The sequence below is a fragment of the Megascapheus bottae genome, chromosome 10, assembly GCF_031878675.1.
Source record: "Megascapheus bottae isolate mThoBot1 chromosome 10, mThoBot2.hap1, whole genome shotgun sequence".
Classification (NCBI taxonomy): Eukaryota; Metazoa; Chordata; class Mammalia; order Rodentia; family Geomyidae; genus Megascapheus; species Megascapheus bottae.
Genome location: NC_143518.1, coordinates 41,473,806 through 41,499,566, shown reverse-complemented (window position 1 = coordinate 41,499,566; position 25,761 = coordinate 41,473,806). Strand labels below are relative to the sequence as shown.

The window sequence follows — 25,761 nt, the reverse complement described above, 5'->3', positions numbered from 1 at the left end:
CCCTGCCTGCTGATCCCCAGGGTATAAATAATCCCCTGATGAACTGGCAGTAACCTTTGGGGGTCAGCGCCAAGATTCCCACCCAAAAGCCCAAGGAAGGAGGCAGGCAGGGTGGACAAAAGGGACTTTATTTACAGAAAGGCAGGAGAGGAAAGGGTTTCTATCTCTAGGGTTCCCAGCTCTAGTAAGTACAGGGGAGAGCAGTGTTATCTCTTCTTTTGCTGGCGACCTGTAAAGGACACAGAGTAAACAGGAGTCTTTATTTCCTGTCTTGCTTTTGGCAGAGGCGCCCCCTCCTCCTTTCCAGTTGATTAGCCAGACTTACTATGTGGTAATGTCTTAGGCCACCTGACAGCCCATCCCACATTAGCAGGACAAAATAAGAAACCACAAAGAAAATAAAAATGCTTTGCCTTTCTCCCCAGCCCCCCTCTTAGTGACTAGGTTTCCCTTCCTTCCTGCCTCTCTTATTGGTATGCATTCAGCTTGGGAGGCTTTTCTATTTTGTGATCGTTGGTGGGATTTGAACTTGTGATATGAATATGTGTGGTAGCAACCCAAGTTGTTTCTTACTAAGTCTGTTTTCGGATGGATCTGCCAGTTCCTGGACTTCTTGTCCTGTGTCCCCTTGCCCGGGCTCTAATCTATAATTACTCACGTAGTTCATTGTTCCGGGTCATGGCCTGGGCCGCCCGAGCTCGTGGCCCCTGTTGTGTAAAGTGGTAGCCAAAGCGAACGATAGAGGGACACTGCTCCAGCACGGTGGCCATTTCCATCTCCACTGCGTCACCGGGCCACTGGCGCTGAAGGATGCAGAGGTAGAAGCTATCTGCCAGGCTGTCTGGGATGCTCACTTCCCAGACCACCATGGGCCCCTTGGGGAGGCAGGAGGTTTGTTTGTTCAGTAACAGGAGGGGTGCGGAATAAGCTCCCTTCTTGGAGGTAATAAGAGAATTCAAACACATGATCATCTGAGCTAGTTCCACCGGGCCCACTGGTGGCTCACACCTGTGATCCCAGCTACTCAGGAGGCTGAGATCTGAAGATTGCAGTTGAAAGTCAGCCAAGTAGGAAAATCTATAAGACTCATCTCTAATTAACCACCAGAAAACCAGAGTGACACTGTGGCTAAAAGTGGTAGAGTATGCTAGCCTTGAGCAGAAAAACTTAGGGACAGTACCTAGGCCGTGAATTCAAGTCCCACAGCCAACCAAAAAAAAAAAAGAGCTAGTTCCTTCATGGCTGGCTCAGGGAGGAAGCTTAATGAGTATTCTCTGAACAGTAGGACCAGGGGAAAGGACTGCCGACCTGGTTGTCTACACGGAGCTCAGTAAGTGTAGCGTTTTCCCGCACTGCTTTCAGCACAGCCATGAGCCCTGTACTGCTAATGAAGTTGGATTCGATGTTCAGGCTCTGGAGGCTACGGTTCTCACGCAACATGCCAGCCACTGCCTGGGGAGTAGGGACTTGGGTTAGGATTTGGATAGTTTCACAGATGAGTGAGGAGAGAAAGAACAGGAGCGAGAGGGAAACAGCTCTTTGAGAAGGCTCCTTGAGGAGCTGTAAGTGGGACTACAGACAGGAAGGGAGGGGACAGTAGGTGAAAGCAGGGAGATGAAGTGAACAGTAGAGTTGGGGATCTTAAGAGATGTTTATGGTCCTTTGGGAAGATCATCTCAGCATTTCAGACTTGTGGGCCATCACGACCAAGGGACAGGATCTCCATGAGGACTTCGTAAGAAAGCATTTGGGAACCGGCCTGCAGGGAGTAGACATCAAGTAGCCTTACATTGGCAATGGGGTCACCACTCTTCGTGGCCACCAGACTGAAGCTTCGGACATAGGTGTTGGTCTTCATCGCCTCACACAGCTCGCTCAGCATGGGGATCGGGATGTCCTATCAGAGGGGCACAGGAAACCGTGGCTAAAGAGTCTTCTATGTCAGCAGTAATCCAGTGTTGCTTGGAGGATTGGCGTCCAATACCTGTATATTATTGAGGTTCACCTCCTCCAGCTCCTTGTCATTGTTCCGAACCCTCTTTAGCATTTCCTCAATGTTTGTAGGATTTGGGGGTTCATCTGGCACTGGCTTATATTTATCAGGCTGTACCACACCTAATGGGTGAATGAAGGAAGGGAACCCCAACATGTCCCCTACAACCTCCCCACTGATTCCTCATACCACCCGTGCACCATGATCTCTCCCAGACTGCCCTTTTCTACCCCTTGCTACCTTTCCTCCGGTCCTGGGACTGCCTTCCCAGAACCGTGGGGTGTGCCCTTCCCCGCCATACTCACTGCTAATGCCTTCTGTGTTGCAGATCTCTCCACTGCAGATGGCATCATAGTATTGCTTGTTGCTCATCAGCGTGTACATACCCAAGATTGCTGGAAAGGGTAAGCAGAGGAGCACAGAAAATGGGGGCTATGGGGCCTGGGCCAAGCCTGCCTCCTACCTCACTCTGCTGCAGCATTTTTTACAAGCTGGCCAGCTTCCTCTTTCAGAGAGGTTTCTTATCCTTCCTTGATCCCTGGGATCTGTTTCAAAAACTAAGACAGTGGTTTCTAAAACATGGGAATGGGGAGCCAAGAGTGTGGCCTAGTGGTAGAGTGCTTGCCTAGCATGCATGGAGCCCTGTGTTTGATTCCTTAGTACCACGTACAGAGAAAAAGCTGGAACTGGTGCTGTGGCTCAAGTGGTAGAGCACTAACCTTTGAGTTTAAGCCCCAAGACTGGCAAAAAGTAAAATAAAATGCTGGGGTGGGAAATTTCTTTCTTTCTTTCTTTCTTTTTTTTTTTGCCAGTCCTGGGCTTGAGCTCAGGGCCTGAGCACTGTCCTTGGACTTTCTCAAGGCTAGAGCTCTACCACTTGAGCCTCAGCACCAATTCTGGCTTTTTTCTATGTATGTGGTACCGAGGAATCGAACCTGGGTCTTAGTGCATGCTAGGCAAGCAGTCTACCACTAGGCCAAACTCCTGGTCCCTTTTTCTTTTCTTTTTTTTTTTCCAGTCCTCAAGGCTAGCGCTCTACCACTCAAGCCACAGCACCACTTCCGGCTTTTTTATGTCTGTGGTACCAAGGAATTGAACTCAGGTCTTTGTGCATGCTAGGCAAGCACCCTACCATACCACTAGGCCAAACTCCAGGCTGGGCAATTTCTTAAGAGCTACTAAAAGGTGAGGGTAGTTTGCATAAATTTTGTTTGTTGTTGTTGTTCGTTTTTTCTTTTCTTTTTTTTTTTTTTTTTTGTGGGTCTTAGGGCTTGAACTAGGTCTGAGCACTGTCTCTGAGCTCTTCAGCTCAAGGCTACCACCTTACTCTTGAGCCAAGCCCCACTTCCCATTTTCTAGAGGTTAATTGGAGATAAGAGTCTCAAGTCCTTTTGTGTCCGGGCTGGCTTTGAACCTTGGTCCTCAGATCTCAGCCTCCTGAGTAGTTAGGATTACAGGTGTGAGCCATTACACCCAGCCCCTCTTGATTTTAACCAAAATATTTTCACTTGAATTTGCTTTCACAATCCCTTTTGCAAGTCCTGGGACTTCAACTCAGGGCCTAGGCACTGTCCTTGAATACATTTTACTCAAGGCTAGTGCTCTGGCACTTGAGCCACAGAGCCACTTTTGGCTTTTTCTGTGTACGTGGTACTGAGGAATTGGACCCAAGGCTTTGTGCATGCTAGTTGAGCACTCTACCACTAGGCTATGCTCCCGGCCCCTAAATTTGCTGTTGAGACTAACTTATTACATTTAAGATGAGTAGATATATCACTAAACATTTCAAAAGGTAAAACTGCCAGGTGCCAGAGGCTTATGCCTCACTACTCCAGGAGCTTGATATCTGAGGACTATGCTTTGAAGCCAGGCCCAGAAAACAAGCCTGTGAGGATGACCCTCATCCTCACTTTCCCCCGGCTGCCCACCTGCAATGTCACACATTTCAGCATCTGTGGCATGGGCCAGGGCCTCTTCCAGCTCAGGCTCCAGTGTGATCTGCTCCTGGGCTGGGATTTCTCTCTTGGGTTGAATGTAGGGTTTCCCTGATGGGGAGATGAAGGATGCTTCAGGTAGGGATCATTTCTCCCAAGATCCTTGCCTCCAGCTTCCTTTCTTTCTCTAGGAGGTATAACACTGGGTTACTAGGGGGAAAGCCTAAATCCTCTACAAACTTTCTGAAAAGAACTGAAAAGTTCAGATGGGTTGGTACACGCCTATCATCCCAGCACTTAAGAGGTCAGAGCCGAGGTAGGAGAATCAAGCGTAAGGACAGGCTGAGCCCTTATCTCAAAATTAAATTAAGTTAAATAAAACACACATATACACCCACCTACCCTCAAAACAAACAGAGTACAAGCTCGCAAACAGGTGTCAGCACCTCATTCCCTAGGCAGCTAGGAGCTAGAAGGTAAGAGGGGAGCTAGAGGGGAAACATGAGAAAGTCACTGGGTTTCTGAACCGCATGGACGTTGCCATGCCCATACCCTTCTTCTCGCCTGTGAAGGGCACCAAGTCGTCACGCTCTTTGACCTCTAGTGCCTGTTGTTCCAGGTACTGCAAAAGGGCCTCTCGGTCCAGGGGTCCTGTTGGGCTCTTCTTTGTCTGGTCACGCTGTCTTAGTCCAGCTGGCAGGAGCATGTTCTTAGGGATGAGTTTTGGGGAACAAGTCAGGTACTCTCTTCTGGGGTAGGAACTCTAGAGCTCCCTAAAACATCTCCAGGTACATTTATCCCTGTTACTTAATCCTGATCTCAGCCATCCAGAGTCTAGCACCCTTCCCAAATGCCTCGGAACTTCCCCCGGTACCCTGGGCCAGCATCCCTACCTCAGGGTCCATCTCCTGTAGCTCGCAGTCCAGCTTTTCTAGCTCTTCGGGGCTCAATGTCCTTAGGATCTCATCTTCATCTATATCTCTGTATTTCTCCAGTTCCTTCTGATATGAGGACATGGTGGCCCCCACCCACTCCCCACTGTGTGGCACTCAGAGCCTGGGGGGTGCATAGGGGAAATATTTGAACATAGAAAAATGGACTTAAGACACAGTAGGGACTCAAAATAACCAGCCAAGGGAGGATCACAGTTACATAGCTTTGGAGGTTAGCAATCTAGTTGGAGATAAGGAAATGGGAAAGTTATGTTTAGAGTTAGAATTAGTCTCCTTCCTGCTTTTCTAACATATGGCTATTCAGGCTGGGGATCCCAGGATCCAAGCTATATGGCAAAGAAATCCTGGCAGCAAACTCCTTTCCCTACAACCTCACCCGTCAGAACCTCTCGGCCTAGCACAGCTGCTGGAAGCTCTGCCAGCAGGGCTGGCTCTATGCCCCGTTCCTATTGAAGAGTGGGGGGGGGGGGGGGTAGGTGACAGAAAGCTGCAGGGAAATTCTTCCTCTCTTCTCCCATTATCCAGCCTTTTTTTCCCTAAACTGGTTAAAGAAAATAAAGATCATTGGCCAGGTGAAGGGAAGTCTCCTATGCCATCCTCATGTCCTCTTTTGTTGTGGAGGATCAAGATTTCAGTGTGCTAAAATTCTAAATCCTAGAGGAAAGCAAGGGCTCTCAAACTAGGGGACTTCCAGGTTGGGGGAAGGGCAGTATGGCCTGAAAAGGGACTAAGTGTATCTATAATTTGTCACCAGAAAAGTGACACCAGACCAATGGATAGGAAATACTTTCTGAATGGAGTCGTTTCTCTAAAAACAGCAAGGAGATTAAACTGACACAATCTTTCACAACATGAAAAATAGACACTAGCTCCACAGACATAATACGAAAGATCCAAAGTGTGAGACACACAATGACAACATAAACTATAGAATTAAGGGACAGGACAGTGGCAGCAACAGTCACTGAGTGACAGAGGCAGAGACATGCTCTTGTATCACTCCCGGAAGAGCCACTCTTCTTCCAGCTCCCACCACAAACCCCCTCCTCTCCCACCTACCAGTCCTGAGGCCACTTCTCTCCTCACCTTCCCGTCTATCGGTTGTTCTGTCTGCTCTACTGGGGCACTGTCCCGGCGGCGGCAGGAGGAGTCCAGTGCCGGGGGAGAGGGTGGGGGAACAGTGAGCTCAGCATTTTATTATTTTAGCTCTGGCCAGGTGGGGGTGGTGGGAGATCACATATACACAGCCCCCATACCCTGCCCAGCCCTGAGAGCCTCTAGTGGCCACCATCAGCCACGGCACCACCTCCTTTCCAGACAAGGCTGTCCTAGTGGAGTTTAGGACTTATGTGTCTGAAGTTCTTACTATTTGATACCTGCTGTATTCAAAGCAGTGAATATAAGGTGACAAAAATATAAGTATATGGATTTTTAAAAATCTAGTTTAGGGGGCCGGGAGTTTGGCCTAGTGGTAGAGTGCTTGCCTAGCATGCATGAAGACCCGGGTTCGATTCCTCGGCACCACATACATAGAAAAAAGCCAGAAGTGGTGCTGAGGCTCAAGTAGTAGAGCTCTAGCCTTGAGAAAGTCCAAGGACAGTGCTCAGGCCCTGAGTTCAAGCCCAGGACTGGCAAAAAAAAAAAAAAAAAAACCTAGAGGATGGGAATATGGCTTAGTGGTAGAGTGCTTGATCCTCAGATCTCAGCATCCTGAGGAACTAGGAGCACCCAGCTTTAAGGAATTTACAGTATAACTGGAGGAGGTTTCAAAGGACAGGCTTGGCACAGACATGCTTCCTTTTCTTTTGTGCCAGTCCTAGGGCTTGAACTCAGGGTCTGGGCACTGTCCTTGGACACTTTTTGCTCAAGGTTAGTGCTCTGTCACTTGAGCCACAGCACTGCTTCCGGCTTTTTCTGTGTATGTGGTACTGAGGAATCCAACTCAGGGCTTCATGCATGCTAGGCAAGCACTCTACCACTAGTCTAGGCTATGCTCCCAGCCCTCAGACATGCATCCTTAACCCCAGTGTTGGGACACAGAGGCAGGAAGATTATTCAAGCCTGGGAGTTGGAGACTAACCCTAGTCAAGTCAGCAAGACCTACTGTCAGAATTTTTTTTTTTAAAAAAGGGCAATTCATAATAAATGCTAACAAATATAAACATATAGCTGGGAGTTTGGTCTAGTGGTACTTCTGCATGACTAGCATGCAAAAAGACTGGGGTTCAATTCCTCGGTACATAAAAAAGATGGAAATGATTCTGTGGCTCAAGAGGTAGAGCTCTGGCCTTGAGAAAGTCCAATGATAGTGATCAGGACCCGAGTTCAAGCCCCGACTGGCGAAAGAAAGAAAGAAAGGAAGAAAGAAAGAAAGAAAGAAAGAAAGAAAGAAAGAAAGAAAGAAAGGAGAGAGAGAGAAAGAAGGGAAAAACACATAAGGCTGGTGATAGTTCAGTAGTAGAGCTACTTGCTTAGCAAACATAGTGCTAGGTTCAATCCCCAGCACACACCATAGACACTACACACCACACACACCCACATTCTCATACATTTATATACTTCTTGTTCCCAACTCAAATTAGACATCAGACAAAAATAATCTTTCTGTTTTATTAGATTAAAAAGTAACAAAACCAGAAAGAACTACAGGAAAGGTGGTAAAAGAAACACAAGAGGATTGAGCAAGTATCAGAGATGACAAAGAGGAGAAACAAAGGGAAGGGAAGGAGAAAAGTCAAGAGCCCCAAGTTTGGGCAGGAAAGAGGTTTCTAAGGACTTGACATTTATCACTTGATGACAATTTTCTGGCGTAAGGCTCGGGGCCCAGAGCCAGGAAGGGGTTCAGGAGGCGGGGGGCCAGGGCCCAGGGCTGAGGCGGTGGGAGGGAGTCCATGGGCAGTGATATATTTCTTGTAAGCTTCACGGATAATCTTGAAGGCTCGAGCAGTGGCATAGGGAATGTCTGTTACAGGGTCCCGGTATAGGGCTGGACGGTGGGTCACTGGGCAAACCTCCCGAACTGGGACCTTTGGGGGTCGTCCTTGGGGGAACCATTCTTCAAATGTTGCATCGTCACTGAATGTGATGAAGGTACGTGAGCAGCGAGCAGGAGGGATGACAGGTCCACTCCCAGCATGGGGAGTCAATGCAGAAGCTGTAGGAGCTGGGTCAAGTCTGAGGGCAAAAGACAAACACAAAGAGCTGAGGAGAAGGCAATACAGAGAAAAAGAAATCAGAGCTGAGGAAAGAGAAAAAGGAAGTAGAATGGTAAGAATATGTTTAGAGAACCTACTAAATGATGTAAATAATGGGGGAAATGAAATTAAAAAAATAAAGTAGGGCTGGGAATGTGGCTTAGTAGTAGAGTGCTTGCCTAGCATGCATGAAGCCCTAAAGGTCCAGTTCGGGAAGTTTGACTCTTCAGTATCACATAAACAGAAAAGCTGGAAGTGGCACTGTGGCTCAAGTGGTATCGTGCTAGCCTTGAGCAAAAGCAGCACAGGAACAGTGCCCAGGCCCTGAGTTCAAGCTCCAGTAATGGCCATCAATAAACAAACAAACAAACAAACCAGGAAGTGGCGCTATGGCTAAAGGGGTAGAGTGCTAGTCTTGAGCACAAAAAGGTTCAGGGACAGAACCTAAGCCCTGAGTTCAAATTCCACAACCAACAATAAAACAAACATACAAAGAAACCCAAACAGGCAACTGGACGCCCGTTTCTCATGTTCATCAACCTAACTACTCAGAAGGCTGAGATCTGAGGATCAGGGTTCAAAGCCAAAACAAGATCTTTTTTTTTTGGGGGGGGGGGGGGGATCAGTCGTGAGAATTGAACTCTGGGCCTGGGCGCTGTCCCTGAGCTCTTCAGCTCAAGGCTACCACCCTACTCCTTGAGCCACAGCTCCACTTCTGGTTTTCTGGTGGTTAACTGGAAATAAGAGTCTTACAGATTTTAGTGCCCAAGCTGGCTTTGAACCAAGATCCTCAGATCTCAGCCTCCTAAGTAGCTAGGATTACTGGAGTGAGCCACTGCACCTGGCTGGAACCAAGATCTTATGTCCAACTATCCATTAAAAAGCCAGAACAGGAAATGTGGCTCAATTAGTAGAGCAACAGTCATGGGCAAAACAGTTAATGGACAACTCAAGATCCAGAGTTTAAGCCTCAGCACTGATGCATACACGGGCATGGGGGTGTGTGTGTGCCTGCATGCACACACATGCACGCACACGCTCACATGGCAATAGGAGAGAGATAAAGAGAAAAATAAGATGCTGGAGAGAGGACAGAATCTGAAAAGTATACAAGTATGAGCGAGCTGTGAGGAAAGCCAAGGAAATTCAATCAAAACAACACGGTTGGATTGACTCACCCCTCTACATCCACATTTTCTTCTTTGGGGCCTGGCTCCCCAACAAGTGGCACTGTCACAGAATGGTAAGTGATTATGGGCCCGGGACACTTCCGTTTCTTATGAACCTGTTTCTTTTTGTCAGCCTCGAGCCTCTCATATGTTTCTTCAGGGAGAAGAAGAGGATAATCAGTTTCTCTTTTTCTCATACTCTGGTCTCAATTTTCTTCCTGACTACCCATCTAGTGCAAGATAACAATGGAAGTACTCCTTACTTCCTGAGCTCTCTGCTGACCCTCCTGACATTGTCCCCACTCCTCCTTTCTCAAATGCACTTGGGGCCTTGCTCACTTAGAACTGGGAGACCTCAGAGTTGAAAGGGACTTTGTAATAGGAGCCTGTTCGTTCCCCTGGAAACAAAAATCTGCACTGCAAATACCCTGGGTCAACCTGCTTCTAGCCCAAACAACCCATTACATCATTAAGAGTCCTTTTTTTTTTTTTTTTTTTGCCAGTCCTGGGCTTGATCTCAGGGCCTGAGCACTGTCCTTGGACTTTCTCAAGGCTAGAGCTCTACCACTTGAGCCTCAGCACCACTTCTGGCTTTTTTCTATGTATGTGGTACCAAGGAATCGAACCCGGGTCTTCATGCATGCTAGGCAAGCACTTTAACCACTAGACCAAACTCCAGCCCTTAAGAGTCCTTTTCTATTTGTAGTTAAAATGTAATTCCTGGTGAACAGGTTTTATTTGTTTATTTATTGCCAGTACTGGGCCTTAAACTCAGTGCCTGGGCACTGTCCTTGGGCTTTCTTAAGGCTAGAGTTCTACCACTTGGGCTACAGTACCATTTCTGGGTTTTTGCTATGTATGTGGTATTGAGGACTCAAACCCAGGTTTTTGTGTATGCTAAGCAAGTACTCTATCACTAGGCTAAACTCCCGGCCTAGGTTTTATTTTTTCAAGCCATAAAGGGCACAAGTATAATCTGGCTTATTACTGCCCTTCAAATAGTTGAAATGGATGCCATGTTTCCATCAAGTCCTCTCCAGGCTGATCACAGCACCCATTCCACAGAACCATTCCTGGTTTCACATGGTTTTGTCATTCAATTTTGTTACCCCTTTGCCTTTTCTACTACCTTTCTGTTAAAACTATGTTTACCACACTTTATGGCAAACCAGAAGACCACTCTCAAGTGTATAGTATAGTTCTTTTTTGTCCACCATGGGGCTTTAACTCAGGGCCTGGGTACTGTTCCTGAGCTCTTTTGTTCAAGGTACTTGAGCTAGAAGCTGCACTTCCAGTTTTTGGAGTGTTGGAGATAAGAGTCTCCTGAGGACTTTTCAGCTTAAAGTGCTTTTCCGCTTTGAACTGCATTCCTTAGACCTCAGTCTCCAGATTAGCCAGGACTGCAGGCATGAGCCACCAGTGCTCCACAAGGCATTCCTTTTCAATTCACTCTAATCCCTGTGGCTACTTATACTCTACTGAACATTACCTGTCTGGACCGTGTGACACTGCACTGCATATATATGTTTCCTCCTTAAGGGCAGAGACTGTGACTCATTATCAGGGTCATGTAGCACGAGATACTTTCTGGGTACTCAATAAATATTTGCTAATAAATAAATAAAAACATTCCCAGCTCTTTTCCTCAAAACCAAGTCTAAATGTCAATGTCTGGCTTTTTTTTTTTTTTTTTTGTCAGTTGTGGGACTTGAACTCTGGGCCTGGGCACTGTCCCTGATCTCTTCAGCTCAAAGCTACTGCCTACCCCTTGAGCCACAGTGCCACTTTCCGTTTCTAGTGGTGAATTGGAGATAAGAGCTCCTCCTATACACACAAAATGGAGATAAGAGTCTCATGGACTTTAGTGCCAGGATGGCTTTGAATTGTGATCCTCAGATCTCAATCTCAGCCTCCTGACTAGCTAGGATTACAGGCAGCATGTGCCATCATCATGCCCTGTTCTGTTTTTTTTAATTTGTTTTGTTTTGCCAGTTGGTGTTCAAACTCAGTGACTTACACTCTTTCTGGATTGCTTACTCATGCTTGGTGCTCTACAACTTGAGCCTTGCCTCTAGCTTGACCTTTTGTTAGTTATTTCAGAGATGGAATCTTGCAGACTTTCCTGGATCTCAGCCTCCTGATCTAGGATTACAGACATGAGCCACTGGTGCTGGTTACTGTGTTTTCCTTGTCTATGGATGACAGCATAATCCTATGAAGTCTAACTAGCCGTTGTCCTCTGAAAACCCTGTTAGTCACTGAAACTCTTTGGAACTTGGATTCTGACTAATATTACTACTATCCCTCCTTTAAGCCAACCTTCTATCCCTTCTTGCCTGTACCCTGTGAACTCCTTACTCTATAATTAGTCCCCTCACCCATCTGTATCTTCAAACTCTTTGCACAGCATTTCTTACGCAGATTGCCCTACTGGGAACCTGGTCATCTAAGGCTACAGCTTTCCCTGTAGCCCTCTGGAGGCTGCTCATTCTCTCACATCCCACATGGGATGTATCTGCGATATATATGTTTTTGTTTTTTCTAGTCCTGGGACTTGAACTCAGGGCCTGAGTATTGTCCTTGGGCTTTTCCTCAAGGCTAGAGCTCTGCCACTTGAGCCAGAGCACTATTTCCTGCTTTTCTGTGTATGTGGTACTGAGGAATCAGCCCGGGTCTTCTTGCATGCTAGGCAAGCACTCTACCACTAGGCCAAACTCCTGACCTCAATATATATGTTTTTATATAATAAATTACTTTTCAGGATTATATATGCAATAGCACATTAGGTTTTTTTGGCTTTGTTTTTTTTTCTGGGCTTGGGGCTTGAACTCAGGGCCTGGGTACTGTGCCTGAGCTTTTGTGCTCAAGATTAGCACTCTAGGGCTGGGAGTGTTTTATGGTGGTTAATTGTGAATAAGACTCAGAGACTTTCCAGCCTGGCTAAGCCAGCCCAACTATTATTCTCAGATCTCAGCCTCCTAGGTAGCTAGGATTATAGGTAAGAGCCACCAGGGCTTAGCCATTTGTTTATAGGCAAATCTCACTCTGTAGCTCAGACTGGCCCTGAACTTCCAATTCTCCTGCCTCAGTCTTGTGAGATTACCATCATGTATTTCCGTGTCTTCTTACTCTCTTTTTCTTTTCTAGTCTTTATTTATTTATTTTTTTTAATGCAGGTACTAGGGCTTGAGCTCCTTGCATTCTTGCTTGGCTTTTTTTCTGCTGGCATTTTACCACTTAAGCTATGTCTCTAGTCAGCCATTTTGGTGGTCGACTGGAGACAGCCTCTCAGACTTTTCTACTTGAGCTGGCTTCAAACTGAGATCCCTAGACCGTAGCCTCCTGAGTAGATACGACTACAGGTATGAGCCACTGCACCTGGCGTCAGTCTTTTGATTATCATGTTGTGAACTAAGAAAGCAAGATGCAGAGGTTCAGCAATTTGGCTTTTAAGTAAATAAAACTAGGGTTTGAATTCAGTTCCCTGTTGGGCCAGGGTTTTTTTTTTTTTTAATTTTGTTTTGTTTTGTTTTTAGTTGGTCATGGGGCTTGAATTCAGGGCCTGGGCACTATCCCTGAGATCTTTCTTCTCAAGGCTAGCACTCTACCACTTTGAGCCACATACCATTTCCATTTTTCTGGTGGTTAGTTGGAGATACGAGTCTCTGCATGATGTGGCTTTTAACTCCAATCTTCAGATCACAGCCTTTCTGAGTAGCTATGATTGGTGCCTGGCTTTATTGTTATTCTATACCAAAGCCCTCAATATAGCTATTCTTCAGCGCTCTCATACAATACACCCTTTGCTTCTAATCACCTACTGTCTTCACTTTCTTTCTTCTTTCTCCTTCTCTCCTTCCTTCCTTCCTTCCTTCCTTCCTTCCTTCCTTCCTTCCTTCCTTCCTTTCTTTCTTTTTCTTTCCCAGTTCTGGGCCTGGAACTCAGGGCCTAAGCACTGTCCTTGGGCTTTCTCAAGGTTAGAGCTCTACCACTTGAGTCACAGCACCATTTCTGGCTTTTCTATGTATTTGTGGTGCTGAGGAATCGAACCTGGGTCTTTGTGCATGCTAGGCAAGCACTCTACCACTAGGCCAAACTCCCTGTCCCTTCATTTCTTTCTTTTGATTATTTTATCCCTAATCTTTATTTCTCCAGTTCTGTGGTCCTTTGGGTTTCATAATTTCCTCACTTTCTTTATTATCTCTACCCACTTTTCCCCAAGTGGCAGACTGACCCAGTGAACGTAAGTTGAGCTCTTCTGTGATCTTGGCCTCCCTGAGTAGCTCTTCCTGGGTCAGTGGTCGTTCAAAATGGGGTCCCTTTCGCCGCCGGGACTGGCCTTGCCTCTCCTGTACCCGAAGGAACGTTTGTCGTGTGTGCTCTGCTGTGGACTGACGCATAGATTTCCGACCTGAAACAAAATCAAATAGGAAGAAAAAAAACTTTTTTCTTTTCTTTTCTTTCTTTTTCTTTTTCTTTTCAGTCCTGGGCCTGAGGTCAGGGCCAGAGCACTGTCCTTGGACTTTCTCAAGGCTAGAGCTCTACCACTTGAGCCACAGCACCACTTCTGCTTTTTTCTATGTATGTGGTGCCAAGAAATTGAACCAAGGTCTCCATGCATGCTAGGCAAGCACTCTATCACTAGGCGAAATTCATGGCTTTTTTGAGTATTTACTGGAGGTAAGATCTCACTGGGATTCTTCTGCCTGGGCTGGCTTCCAACTACAATCCTCAGTTCTCAGCCTCCTGAAGAGCTCACTATTAAGTATTGTTGTGCCAAGATTGTCCCATATTCTGGGAATGATTCCTTCCTCCCCTTGCTCAGGGCCCATGTACTTGAACCTCATGTGGCAACAGCTTGATGCTCAGTGGTTAGACACCTGAGCTCTGATTAATCTTAAAGCGACCAGTGGTTTGAGTTACCAAATAGCCAATCAGGTGATTGTAACTATGGAATTTCCCTACAGAAGCTGTGTAAAATCCTTGTTCAGGACCTCTTAGCGTTGCCGGCTACGGGTATGTGGAGGTCCGAGTCTAGACTCGTAATAAACGACCCTTGCTTCTTAGCTTTGACTGTGGCCTCTGGTGATCTTTTCGGGGTTCTAGAAATTAGGGTACAACAGTATGAACAACAGTATGAATCTTTGAATTCACATCCATTCATCTATTCTTTTTTACAAATCTTTTTTGTTATTTAGTTTTTTTTGTGGGTCATAGGGCTTGAACTGGGCCTGGGCGCTGTCCCTGAGCTCTTTAACTCAAGGGTACTGCTCTACCCCTGGGCCTGGGCATTGTCTCTAAGCTCTTCAGCTCAAGGCTACCACCCTACCCTTGAGCCAAGCCCCACTTCCCATTTTCTAGAGGTTAACTAGAGATAAGAGTCTCAGTTCCTTTTGTGCCCTGGCTGGCTTTGAACCTTGATCCTCAGATCCTAGCCTCCTGAGTAGCGAGAATTACAGGCATGAGCCTGTAATTTTTATTTTAAAAAGGTCTTAGGAGTCCTCAAACTCAAGTCTCCTGGGTTTTCAGGCATATACACATTAAAATTGTTTGAGTAGAACTGGCACTATGGCTCAAGGGGTAGTGCAGTACCCTTGAGCTGAAGAGCTCAGGGACAGTATCCAGGCCCAGAGTTCAAGTCTCAGGACTGATCAAAAAAAAAAAATTTGTGTGTGTGTGCATGTATTGTATCCAACATGTTTATACTGGGCCTTGAACTCAGGGCCTCTCATTGTTTTTCACTGTTCTCACTTGGATTTTTCACTTATGGTTGGTGTTCTACCAATTGAGCCATATCTCTAATTCAGCATTTTGCTAATTAGTTGGAGATAGGATATCATGAACTTTTCTGCCCAGGCTTGCTTTGACCTGCAAACCTCAGATAGCAGCCTCCTGAGTAGCTAGAATGACAAGTATGAGCACATGGCTAAATTTCTTTGTAAATAATTTCAAATTAATAAAATCACTACAAGAGTAGTACAAACAACATCCATAGACACTTTGACTGTGTTCATATTTTGACTGTATTCTACTTCATCCTGTATTTTTTGTTTTTTGGTGGGTTGTAGGGCTTGAACATAGAGCCTGAGCTCTTCAGCTCAAGACTAGTGCTCTACTACTTTAAGCCACAGCACCACTTCTGGTTTTCTGATGGTTAACTGGAGAGAAGAGTCTCACAGACTTTTGTGCCCAGGCTGGCTTTGAACCATGATCTTTAGATCTCATCCTGCATAACTAGGATTACATATGTTTGTTTTAACAGTGAGCATTAAGTTGCACACTTCAGTGCATATTTCTTAAGGATTTTCCTTCCATGACAGTATAGTTATTAATTTTAATAAATTTAACATTGAGTAATTTATGATCATATTCCACTCTTTTCATTTGAACCCAAATTTTCCTACTCACTGTCAGAGCCATCATCTTGTAGTTCTAGTGGCAGCAGAGCCTTTTCTTCTCGGGCCTTCTGGGAGTTACCAGCTGGAGTGCTGACCTTTCGAGGCCTCAGGCTTTTCAGAGGCTCCTGGGGTTAGATTAGAATCAGATTAGCTTTAGGTAGAGATGAAAATCTTAGAGAAAAACTAACTGTAGGAGCCGGGAGTTTGGCCTCCTGGTAAAGTGCTTGCCTAGCATGCACGAAGACCTGGGTTCAATTCCTTGGAACCACATACATAGAAAAAAGCTGGAAGTGGTGCTGAGGCTCAAGTGGTAGAGTTCTAGCCTTGAGAAAATCCAAGGACAGTGCTCAGGCCCTGAGCTCAAGCCCAGGACTGGCAAACAAAACAAAACAAAACAAAGGAAAAAACAACTAACTGTAGGAAATGGGATTGGTATGACCAATACTAGAACCCAATTAAGGGGCAGGGGTTCAGGAAGTACGATGAATCCAGGATTACTCCTGTACCTTATAGGCTTTGGTGACTATTCGGCGCTTCCTTCTTGGCTCCTCTGCTTCTCCATCACTGGATGGCTCATCTCCTTCATCTATGTCAAAGTCAGAGTCCACCTCATCCTCTGTGTCTGACTGATCTCCTTGATATTCATCATCTCCAGATTCCTGAGGACACAGAGAGAGATGAGAATTGGTTGGCTGTGGAGTTCTTTTTGTTGTTGGTGGTGGTGGTCGTGGAGCTTGAATTTTGGGCACTGTCCCTGAGCTCTCTTCATTCAAGGCTACTAGCACTCTACAACATTGTGCCAAAGCTCTACTTCCAGTTTTCTGGTGGTTAAAGTCGCATAGACTTTCCTGCCTAGACTGGCTATGAACCACGATTCTCAGATCTCAGTCTCCTTAGTAGCTAATATTACAGGTGGGAGTCACTAATGCCCAATAGCCAGAGTTCTTAATGTCCCTTCAGGGGGAACAGAATTCCTTCACTTTGCTTTTCAACTTAGCCCTTTGCTTTTCTCAAGCAAAGACTTTTTGATTGATAGCCTTTGGTTCTAGCATAATTCCCTTCCAGGCTTGATTGTGTTTTATCCATAGCACTCTGTATTTACTGGAGAACAAACAGATACGGTTTGGTTTCACTTCAAGGAGTTCACAGTATGCCATCATAAAAAGATTAGGGGCCGGGAGTTTGGCCCAGTGGTAGAGTGCTTGCCTAGCATGCATGAAGACCCGGGTTCAATTCCTCGGTACCCCACATACATAGCACCGGAAGTGGTGCTGAGGCTCAAGTGATAGAGCTCTAGCCTTGAGAAAGCCCAAGAACAGTGCTCAAGCCCTGAGCCCAAGCCCAGGACTGGCAAAAATAAATAAATAAATAAATAAATAAATAAATAAATAAATAGAAGTATTAGCCGGGTGCAGTGGTTCATGTCTGTAAGCCTAGCTACTCAGGAGTCTGAGATCTGAGGATCATGGTTCAAAGCCAGCCTGGGCACTAAAGTCCATGAGACTCATCTCCAAATAACCACCAGAAAACCAGAAGTAGCACTGTGGCTCAAGGGGTAGGACAGTAGCCTTGAGCTGAAGAGCTCAGGGAAAATGTCCAGGCCCAGAGTTCAAATCCCACAACTGACAAAAAAAAAAAAAAAGTATTAAGAGCTAAGTGCCAGTGGATCATGCCTGTAATCCTAGCTACTGAGGAGGCTGAGATCTGAGGATTGAGGTTCAAAACCAGCCCTGGCACGGAAGTCTGTGAGACTCTTTATCTTCAATTCACCACCAGAAAACTGGAAGTGACACTGTAACTCAAATGATAGAATGTTAGTCTTGAGCTGAGGAGTTCAGTGATAGTGCCCAAAGCCCAGAGTTCAAGACCCACAACTAGGAAAAAAAAAAGGATTAAAAGTATTAGCCTGGCATCAATGGCTCAAGTGGCTCCTACCTTCTTCCTAGCTACTCAACAGGCAGAGTCTAGAGCTCTCCTGGGCCAACTTGGGCAGAAAAGTTCACTAGAATCTATCTCTAAAATAACTAGCAAAAAGCAAGGCTGGAGCTGGGCACCAGTGGCTCACACCTACAATCCTAGCTACCCAGAAATGTGAGGACTATGGTTTGAAGTCAGACTGGACGGGGGAAGTCTATGAAACTCTTTTTTCTTTTTGGTCAGTCTTGAACTCTGGGTCTTGGCACTGTCCCTGAACTCTTCAGCTCAAGGATAGCATTCTATGACGTTGGGCCACAGCATCACTTCCAGTTTTCTGGTGGTTAGTTGGAGATAAGAATCTCACAGACTTTTGTGCCTGGGCTGGCTTTGAATGAAGTGTGATCCTCAGATCTCAGCCTCCTGAGTAGCTAGGATTACAGGTGTGAGCCACTGCACTGGCCAAGTCTATAAAACTTCGTGGGCCCCCCCCCAGTCCTGGGCCTTGAACTCAGGGCCTGAGCACTGTCCTTAGGCTTTTTCAAGGCTAGAGCTCTACCACTTGAGCCACAGCACTACTTTCAGCTTTCTCTATGTATATGGTACTGCTGAATGGAACCTGGGTTTTTGTGCATACTAGGCAAGCACTCTACTGCTAGGCCAAACTTCCAGCCCAAGTCTATGAAACTCTTATCTCCAATTATCCACCACATTCAAGCCCTTAGTTAAAGTCCCAGGATAAATAAACACACACACACACACACACACGCACACACACGGGATGGAAAGGCAGCTCAAGTGGAAAAACATCCAAACCTTTTTTTTCTTTTCCCAATTGGACCTAGGACTTGAACCCTGGGCTTAGGCATTGTCCCTAAGCTCTTCAGCTCAAGGCTACTGTTCTACCCCTTGAGCAACAGTGCCATTTCCAGATTTCTGGTGATTAACTTTCCTAACTGGCCTGGCTTTGAACCATGATCCTCAAATCTCAGCTTCCAGAGAAGTCAGGATTACTGGCATGAGCCACCACCACCAGTGCCTAGCTAAAATGCCCAAACCTACTCTATCATTTAAGCATCCCTCCACTTCTTTCTTTTGCTGATTAAAGAGTCTCTATCAAGACACTGTCTAGCTAGCTTTGAACCTGGATTCTTTAATTTCAGTCTCCGGAGTAGGTAGGATTATAGATATAAACCACTAATGCCCAGCTGGGAAATTTCCTTTGAACAGGGCTGATGGGCCTGGGACATGAGTTGTAGTTTCAAACCTGCTTTAGACCCTAGTGTATGGTTAGGACTGTAACCATGGTTCAAAACACTGGGAATATTTAAACAGCTAAGAGAGAATTGCAGGTGGGGAGAAAAGCAGGAAATGTATAGTGTGTTAATGGCAGAAGGATTTAGAGCCCAGTAAAGCAAGTTTATTTTGGCCAAGAAGTACTTTTTAAGCTATGATTGTTCCGCAGGCCTATACAATTTCCTTGCCTTTTCTTTAATTTTTGAAAAAAGGTTTCATTATGTAGCTGAAACTGGACCTGGAATTGTATGTAGTCCAGTCTGGCCTTAAACCGACAATCTCCCTTCAGCCTCCCAAGTCCTAAAATGACAGGTGCTCACAACCATGTCCAGCAAGGCCTAGAACATTTGAAAGGAAGGCTGCAATTATTTGGTTTATTAAGGTACTTAAATATTCTGGATGCTAGTGGCTCATGCCTATAATCTTACTCAGGAGGCAGAAATCAAGAAGATAGTTCAAGTGCTAGCCTGGGCACAAAAGTCCAGGAAACTCTGATTTCCAATTTACCAGCAAAAACAAACAAAACAAAACAAAAAAAAATTGAAGTAGGGACTGGGAGTTTGGCCTAGTGGTACAGTGTTTGCCTAGTATGCATGAAGACCTGTGTTCAATTCCTTAGTACCCCATACATAGAAAAATCTGGAAATAGTGCTGTGGCTCAAGTGATAGAGCTCTAGCATTGAGAAAGCCCAAGGACAGTGCTCAGGACCTGAGTTCAAGCCCCAAAACTGGCAAAAACAAAACAAAACAAAGCAAAACAAAAACTCTGAAGGTGTGATTCAAGTAATAAAGTGCCAGCTCTGAATAAAAAAGCTAAGCAAGATTACGAGGCCCAGAAAGAAAAGACAGTGAAAGGAAAGAAGGAAGGAAGGAAGAAATGGTTTAAAAAAAAAAAAAGACAGTAGCACCCACCTATAATCCTAGCTACTTAGGAGGCTGAGATTTGAGAATTGCAGTTCAAAGCCAGCCTAGGCAAGAAAGTCTATGAGACTCTTATTCCAATTAACTATCAGAAACTGGAAGTGAAGCTGTGGCGCCAAGTGCTAGAGTGCTAGCCTTGAGTGAAAAAGCTCAGAGACAGTGCCCAGGCTCTGAGTTGAAGCCCTAAGTTTGGCCAAAAATAAAAAAATAACAAATAACAAATAAATTAAATTAAAAAACAGGACAGGAGGAAAGAGGAGGGAGGCGAGTAGGCCAGGTGCGATGGTTCATACTTGTAATCCTAGCTATATTTCAGAAGGCTGGCCTCTGAAAATCAGTTATAAGCCAGCCTGGACAGAAAAGTATGTGAGACATTTTTTTTTTTTTTAAACTGGCCCTGGAGCTTGAACTCTGCCCAGCTCATGAGAATCTTATTTCCCTTAAAAAAGCTGGAAATAGGGCTGTGGCTCAAGTGGCAGAGTGCCAGCCTTAAGCAAAAGAAGCTCAGGTACAGGGCCCAGGCCCTAAGTTCAGACGCCAGTATTGACACACACTGGCACACACACGTATGTACGTATGTACGTATGTATACACATACATACATACACACACACACACACACACACACACACACACACACACACACACACGAAAAAAGGAAATCTATCCCAGCAATTCATATTCTTTGTTGAGATAAAGTTCCCAAGAGAATTTGTAGGTGTGCTGAGATAGACACGTATTTGAGTAGTGGGGAGCTACTGAAGATTTGGAGATATGTACAGGGCTGTTTCAGAAAGATGAGGAAGATGGTGAGGCTGGAATAGAGAGTCTGAAATGCCATGTAATAAAGGCGAAAGCTACAATGGTAGAAATACTGGGAGAGGTAGGGGAATCACCCGAGGGAGGAGGAGTCAACTAGGCCGGGTAGCACCTTCAACATGTGGCCCTCTCATTAATAATGATGTAGACTACCCAGGCTGCCAAAACAAGTCAGTTAGATGGCTGACACTCCAAGCCAGCTGGAGTTCAATCCTACACTGATGACCATCATTTCCTCCCAACTGATGCTTGTAAAAGACAGAAAAAGAACATGCTAATCTCCTCAAGTCTAATCTGGTATTAAGTCATATCATCAGAGAATCATAGATCAACCTTCCATTAGCTTTGTGCCCAGTTGAAAAACTTTCACTAAATTATGAATCTACTACCATCCTTTGGACTTTTAGCAAGTCATTAATAGATATGACTAGGTAACAGAATGTTTTCATATCATCTACCAAATACTTTCTTACTTTAAGTATAGGACATGATATATTGATATATTCTATGATTTAATGTCGAGTAAACTTTTTTTTTGCCAGTCCTGGGGCTTGAACTCAGGGCCTGAGCACTGTCCCTGGGCTCTCATAGCTAGAGCTCTTCCACTTAAGCCACAGCACTTTTTTATGGATGTGCATGCATGCACACGTACACATACACACTTCATTTTGATTACTGTGCAACTCACAGCTAAATTTAATAGCACTTGTTATTACCACTCTCCCATAGGCTCTTGCTGCCTGCAAGTACTTCTGATCTGTCTCTATTTTTACTGTTCTTACTTTTTGTTTGTAAGCCTCCTTGAATCCTTTTTGGAAGCACAAAGGGTACATATTAAATAACGACTCATAAAATGACAGGAATAGGAAAATGAGCCTTGAAGGATGAGAAAGTTCTATTTTAAACCAGTTGATTAGGGCTGTGTAAGTAATAATTGTGTATTCTATTTTCTTAATTTCCTTTAAACCCTACTGTTCATGTAATTTTTTTCTCTTTGATAATGGTGCTGGCACATGATGCTCAGACATGATAGACCAGTACTCTACTACTGATCTACTCCTCTAATGTTTTTCTACCACCACTGCTCCCTTCAGTTTGGTCTTATTATAGGGTAAATTTTGGGGGGCCAGTCCTGGGGCTTGACTTCAGGGCCTAGACATTGTCCCTGACCTTCTTTTTGCTCAAGGTTAGCACTCTACCACTTGAGCCACAGTGCCACTTCTGAACTTTTCTGTTATACAGTACTGAGGAATAGAACCCAAAGCTTCCTGCATGCTAGGTAAGCACTCTACCACTAAGCCACATTCCCAACCTTAGAGCAACCTTTTAAAGTACAAATCTGATCACAGAACTCTGATCACTTTCTAGACTTTCAAATTAAGAGCAAAACTCCTAAAGAAAATGGCTTGTGATAAGCCATTATTGTAGGCTATTGCCTATAAGAGGCTAAGATGCGAAGATTCTGGTTCATAGTCAACCCAAACAATGCCCATGAAACTTTTTTTTTTTTTCTGGCCAGTCCTGGGGCTTGAACTCAGGACCTGGGCCCTGTCCTTGGGCTTTCTCAAGGCTAGTGCTCTACCATTTGAGCCACAGCACCACTTCTGGATTTTTCCATGTATGTGGTACAGAAGAATCGAACCCATGACTTGGTGTATGCTAGGCAAGCAGTCTACCACTATGCCATGCTCTGCTCCCCGCCCCCCGCCATGAAACTTTTATCTCCAATTAACCAGTAAAACACAGAAGTGGAGGTATGGCTCAAGTGCTTGCCTTGAGCAGAAAAAGCCAAGCAAGCCCAAGTGCAGTGGCTCAGGCCTGTAATCCTAGCTACTCAGGAGGCTGAGATCAAAGCTAGCTTGGAAACAAAAGGACCTGACACTCTTACCTCCAATTAACCTCTAGAAAATGGGAAGTGGAGTTTGGCTAAGGGTAGACTTGAGCTGAAGAGCTCAAGGACAGTGCCAGGTCAAGTTCAAGACCACCCCCCCCCACCACACACACACACACAAAAGAAAAAGCCAACCAAGAGCACAAGGGCATGAGGCACTGAGTTCAAGTACTGTACAAGAAAGAAGAAAAGGAGAGGAGGAAAACAAACAGAAAAAAAGGAAAGAGGAGAGAGAAGGAAAGAAAGAAGGCTCATAAGGACCTGGGCACCAGTGGCTCACGCCTGTAATCCTAGCTACTCAAGGAGGCTGAGATCTGAGGATCACAGTTCATAGCTAGCCTGGGCACCAAAGTCTGTGACTCTTATCTCCAACTAACCACAAGAAAACCTGATGTGGTGTTGTGGTTCAAAGTAGCAGAGTGGTAGCCTTGAGCTGAAAAGCCCAGGCCCATCAAGCCCCACCGCACGCACACTCACTCGCGCGCGCGCGCGCGCGCACGCGCGCGCACGCGCACACACACACACACACACACACACACACACACACACGTGTGCACGCTCCCAAACTTCCAACCCTCCCCCGTCACACAAAGGCAGCTCAAAAGGTCCTACAGAATCTGCCAAGTCATGATCTTAGTACCCTTTTTTTTTGGAAGAAATCACTTTATTCTAAGTAACTGAATAACAGAACAGCTGGAGGCAATACAGACACCCATTAGCTCCAACTCTACATCATCTCAGTGAACCTCTATTAAGAGTCACAATACCCTCTTCCATGACCACCCCTGAGGCAACAAAACTATTAATAACAAGAAGTTAACTTATAGTTTTACACTCTATAGTGTCACTATCAATTACATTTCCATGTTAAATTAACTTGGTCATCAGAGGCGATTTTCGATTTTTTCAACTTCAACTTCACAGTTAAACTAGTCCATTTGCAATTCTGCACTGCTTCAGCACCTCATTGAAGCCCTCACAGGAGCTTGAAGTCACCCTGGTTCTGGGCACAAAAACTGCTTTATCTCATAGGAACATGGGCCACTAAGCTGCTGCTGCTGTGCCAGCTGGGCTCCCTGGGGCTCCTGATAAGTGATGTGTCCGGCCTGGCAGGCTCAGTGTTACCAGCTCCACTGAAGCCCCCAGTGATAGCATGACCCAGTGTGTGCGCTACGGCAGATCCCACACCACACCAGCAGCAGTGGACGCCATCTGGGCCATCAGCCCTGGCTGCCGGGGTCCAGCGGCAGGAGAGCCCACAGCGGATGTGGGGCTGCCATTGGTGGCTGAGCTACAGGAGCTGGCCTGGGTGCAGCTCTCATCTGAGGGGCCCGGCTGGCTGGTGGGGCCACTCGGGAGGTGCGGCTACGGCTTCCACGAGGCATCCTGGACCCTGACGACGAACCACCCTCAGTACCCTTTTACACACCTTTTCCACCATTTCCAGGGACTGACCTTTTTCTTCCTGCTATTCTTTAGCCAAGACCTACTTTTCATAATTTTCTCAGCTAAGAGTATCTACCTTGGTTCTCATGTGCTCCCACAGTTCTCTATGTCTACCTCTTGCTTTAAACAATCTAATAGCTTAATTGACTGAGCCCAACCAGTTCCTCCATTGGGCATTTCAGGCATACTAAGCAAGTGCTCTACCATTGAGCTATATCCCTAATCCCAGGATAGTGTTTTTAATCCTGTTTTTCCCCCCCAAAGTCTACAACAACTTGTCACCTATGGCATGCTCTCAGATATTAAGAGATATTAAAAGTGAATGGAGGGGTCGGGAGTTTGGCCTAGTGGTAGAGTGCTTGCCTAGCATGCACTAAGACCCAGGTTCGATTCCTCGGTACCACATACATAGAAAAAAGTCAGAAGTGGTGCTGAGGTTCAAGTGGTAGAGCTCTAGCCTTGAGAAAGACCAAGGACAGTGCTCAGGCCCTGAGCTCAAGCCCAGGACTGGCAAAAACAAACAAACAAAAAAAAAAAAACAAAAAGTGAATGGAGGGGCTGAAAATGTGGCTTAGTGGTAGAGTGCTTGCCTAGCATGCATGAAGTTCTGGGTTTTATTCCTCAGTATCACATAAACATAAAGAGCTGAAAGTGGTGCTGTGGCTCAAGTGGTACAGTGCTAGTCCTGAGCAAAAGCAGCTCAGGGATACCTGAGTTCAAGTCACAGTATAGGCACAAAAACAAACAAAACCAAAAAGGTGAGTGCAGTAAAAAGGTGAATCAAGAGGCTGAAATCTGGTGGTGGTTGTTGAAAGCCAGTCCCATAGAAGTCCAATTAACCAACAAAAAGCCAGTAGTGGAGTTGTGACTCAAGGCAGAGAACTAGCCTTGAGCCCAAGTTCTAGGACTAATTTAAAAAAAAAAAAAAAAAAAGTGAATGGGTAAAGCTGGGAGGATGGAGAGTTTGAGGTCAGGTCAGCCACAAAACAACAAAATAAGATTGAGTCAATGTAATTTTAGTTATGTATCATCCCAATCCAGATAACGGGCTAGGCCTTGGACCTGTAATGTTGTACGGACTCACCGGGTAGGGAGTTTATTATCTAAACGGAAAGGGAAGTATCGAGAGGTAAACCAAATCTAACAGCTCAAAACGTGTTCTTTGGAGGATATAAAGAACAGTTATCTGATAATAAAAAACAACAACAACAACAACAAAAAACAACCATTCACACGCTGAGATTTGAAAGCTGAAAAAGGTAATGACCTGTCTAAGCTCCTCTACTTCTTGGAGCGTTTCCTTCCCACGCGGAAGGCGAATCCCCGGGCCGAGGACCTGGGCACTCGAGGCCGTGCGCCGGGCTTAGGGCGGCCGCTCGCGACAGTACTGCGGGGCCCCTGGGGGCTTCTCCGGCCCGGCCCGGGCTCTCCCCGCTAGGACCCCCCCGCAGCCTTCCCCCGCCCCGGCCCCGCCCCGCCCCGGCCCGGCCCCGGCCGCGGTTCCCAGCCCGCTCCGCTCCCTGCCCCCCTTCTTCTTTGTCTGGGGCCGTTCCCTGAAGGACTCCGCTTCCTCCTTTCCCTCTCCCTGGTCCCGGCTCTTGCCTCGGTGAAACCCCCATAAGTCGTCTGGTAGAATTCATCCTCCTCCTCTGCCTCCAAGAGCCCAGAGAGCCGGTTCCCAGCCGTCTTCCGGGGGGCGCGGCCCCCAGCCAAACTCATGTCGCCTACCGAGACTGCGCCGCCGCCACTTTGCCGCCCCTCACCCAGCTCGATTCTTGGGGTTCGGCGCTCGACACGGCTACCTGCGCAGGAGGTGGGGTACGCCGGACGTCT

General features: G+C 46.0%; 2 protein-coding genes and 1 pseudogene across 2 annotated transcripts; all 3 read right to left on the bottom strand.

The window, feature by feature from the left end:
* Positions 1-142: 142 nt before the first annotated feature.
* On the bottom strand, positions 143-5,991 carry Tmod4 (tropomodulin 4). Its single transcript, XM_090339899.1, has 10 exons — positions 5,940-5,991; positions 4,821-4,983; positions 4,480-4,636; positions 3,922-4,038; positions 2,299-2,388; positions 1,985-2,115; positions 1,790-1,897; positions 1,309-1,452; positions 659-803; positions 143-229 (listed from the first exon to the last, which is right to left on the bottom strand). The coding sequence occupies exons 2-10, from the start codon at positions 4,941-4,943 to the stop codon at positions 207-209; spliced, it is 1,038 nt and encodes a 345-aa protein (XP_090196025.1). The 5' UTR covers positions 4,944-4,983; positions 5,940-5,991; the 3' UTR covers positions 143-206.
* Positions 5,992-7,476: 1,485 nt separating this feature from the next.
* On the bottom strand, positions 7,477-25,727 carry Vps72 (vacuolar protein sorting 72 homolog). The gene is made up of 6 exons (XM_090341030.1): positions 25,531-25,727; positions 16,148-16,300; positions 15,652-15,766; positions 13,478-13,654; positions 9,253-9,397; positions 7,477-8,054 (listed from the first exon to the last, which is right to left on the bottom strand). The coding sequence occupies exons 1-6, from the start codon at positions 25,645-25,647 to the stop codon at positions 7,667-7,669; spliced, it is 1,095 nt and encodes a 364-aa protein (XP_090197156.1). The 5' UTR covers positions 25,648-25,727; the 3' UTR covers positions 7,477-7,666.
* LOC150058284 (coiled-coil-helix-coiled-coil-helix domain-containing protein 2 pseudogene) lies at positions 23,125-24,191 on the bottom strand (annotated as a pseudogene).
* Positions 25,728-25,761: the final 34 nt, after the last annotated feature.

What these genes read in the sequence shown, in the direction of transcription:
- Tmod4 (XM_090339899.1), bottom strand. Translation starts at nt 4,943, where the DNA reads ATGTCCTCATATCAGAAGGAACTGGAGAAATACAGAGATATAGATGAA. An exon ending in TGAAATGTGTGACATTGCAG is followed by an intron (nt 2,389 to 3,921) that starts GTGGGCAGCCGG and finishes TACCCTTTCCAG; the next exon opens with CAATCTTGGGTATGTACACG. An exon ending in AGCTCCGTGTAGACAACCAG is followed by an intron (nt 804 to 1,308) that starts GTCGGCAGTCCT and finishes TGCATCCTTCAG; the next exon opens with CGCCAGTGGCCCGGTGACGC.
- Vps72 (XM_090341030.1), bottom strand. Translation starts at nt 25,647, where the DNA reads ATGAGTTTGGCTGGGGGCCGCGCCCCCCGGAAGACGGCTGGGAACCGG. An exon ending in TAGTCACCAAAGCCTATAAG is followed by an intron (nt 15,767 to 16,147) that starts GTACAGGAGTAA and finishes ATCTAACCCCAG; the next exon opens with GAGCCTCTGAAAAGCCTGAG. An exon ending in ACAAGATGATGGCTCTGACA is followed by an intron (nt 13,655 to 15,651) that starts GTGAGTAGGAAA and finishes ATTTTGTTTCAG; the next exon opens with GTCGGAAATCTATGCGTCAG.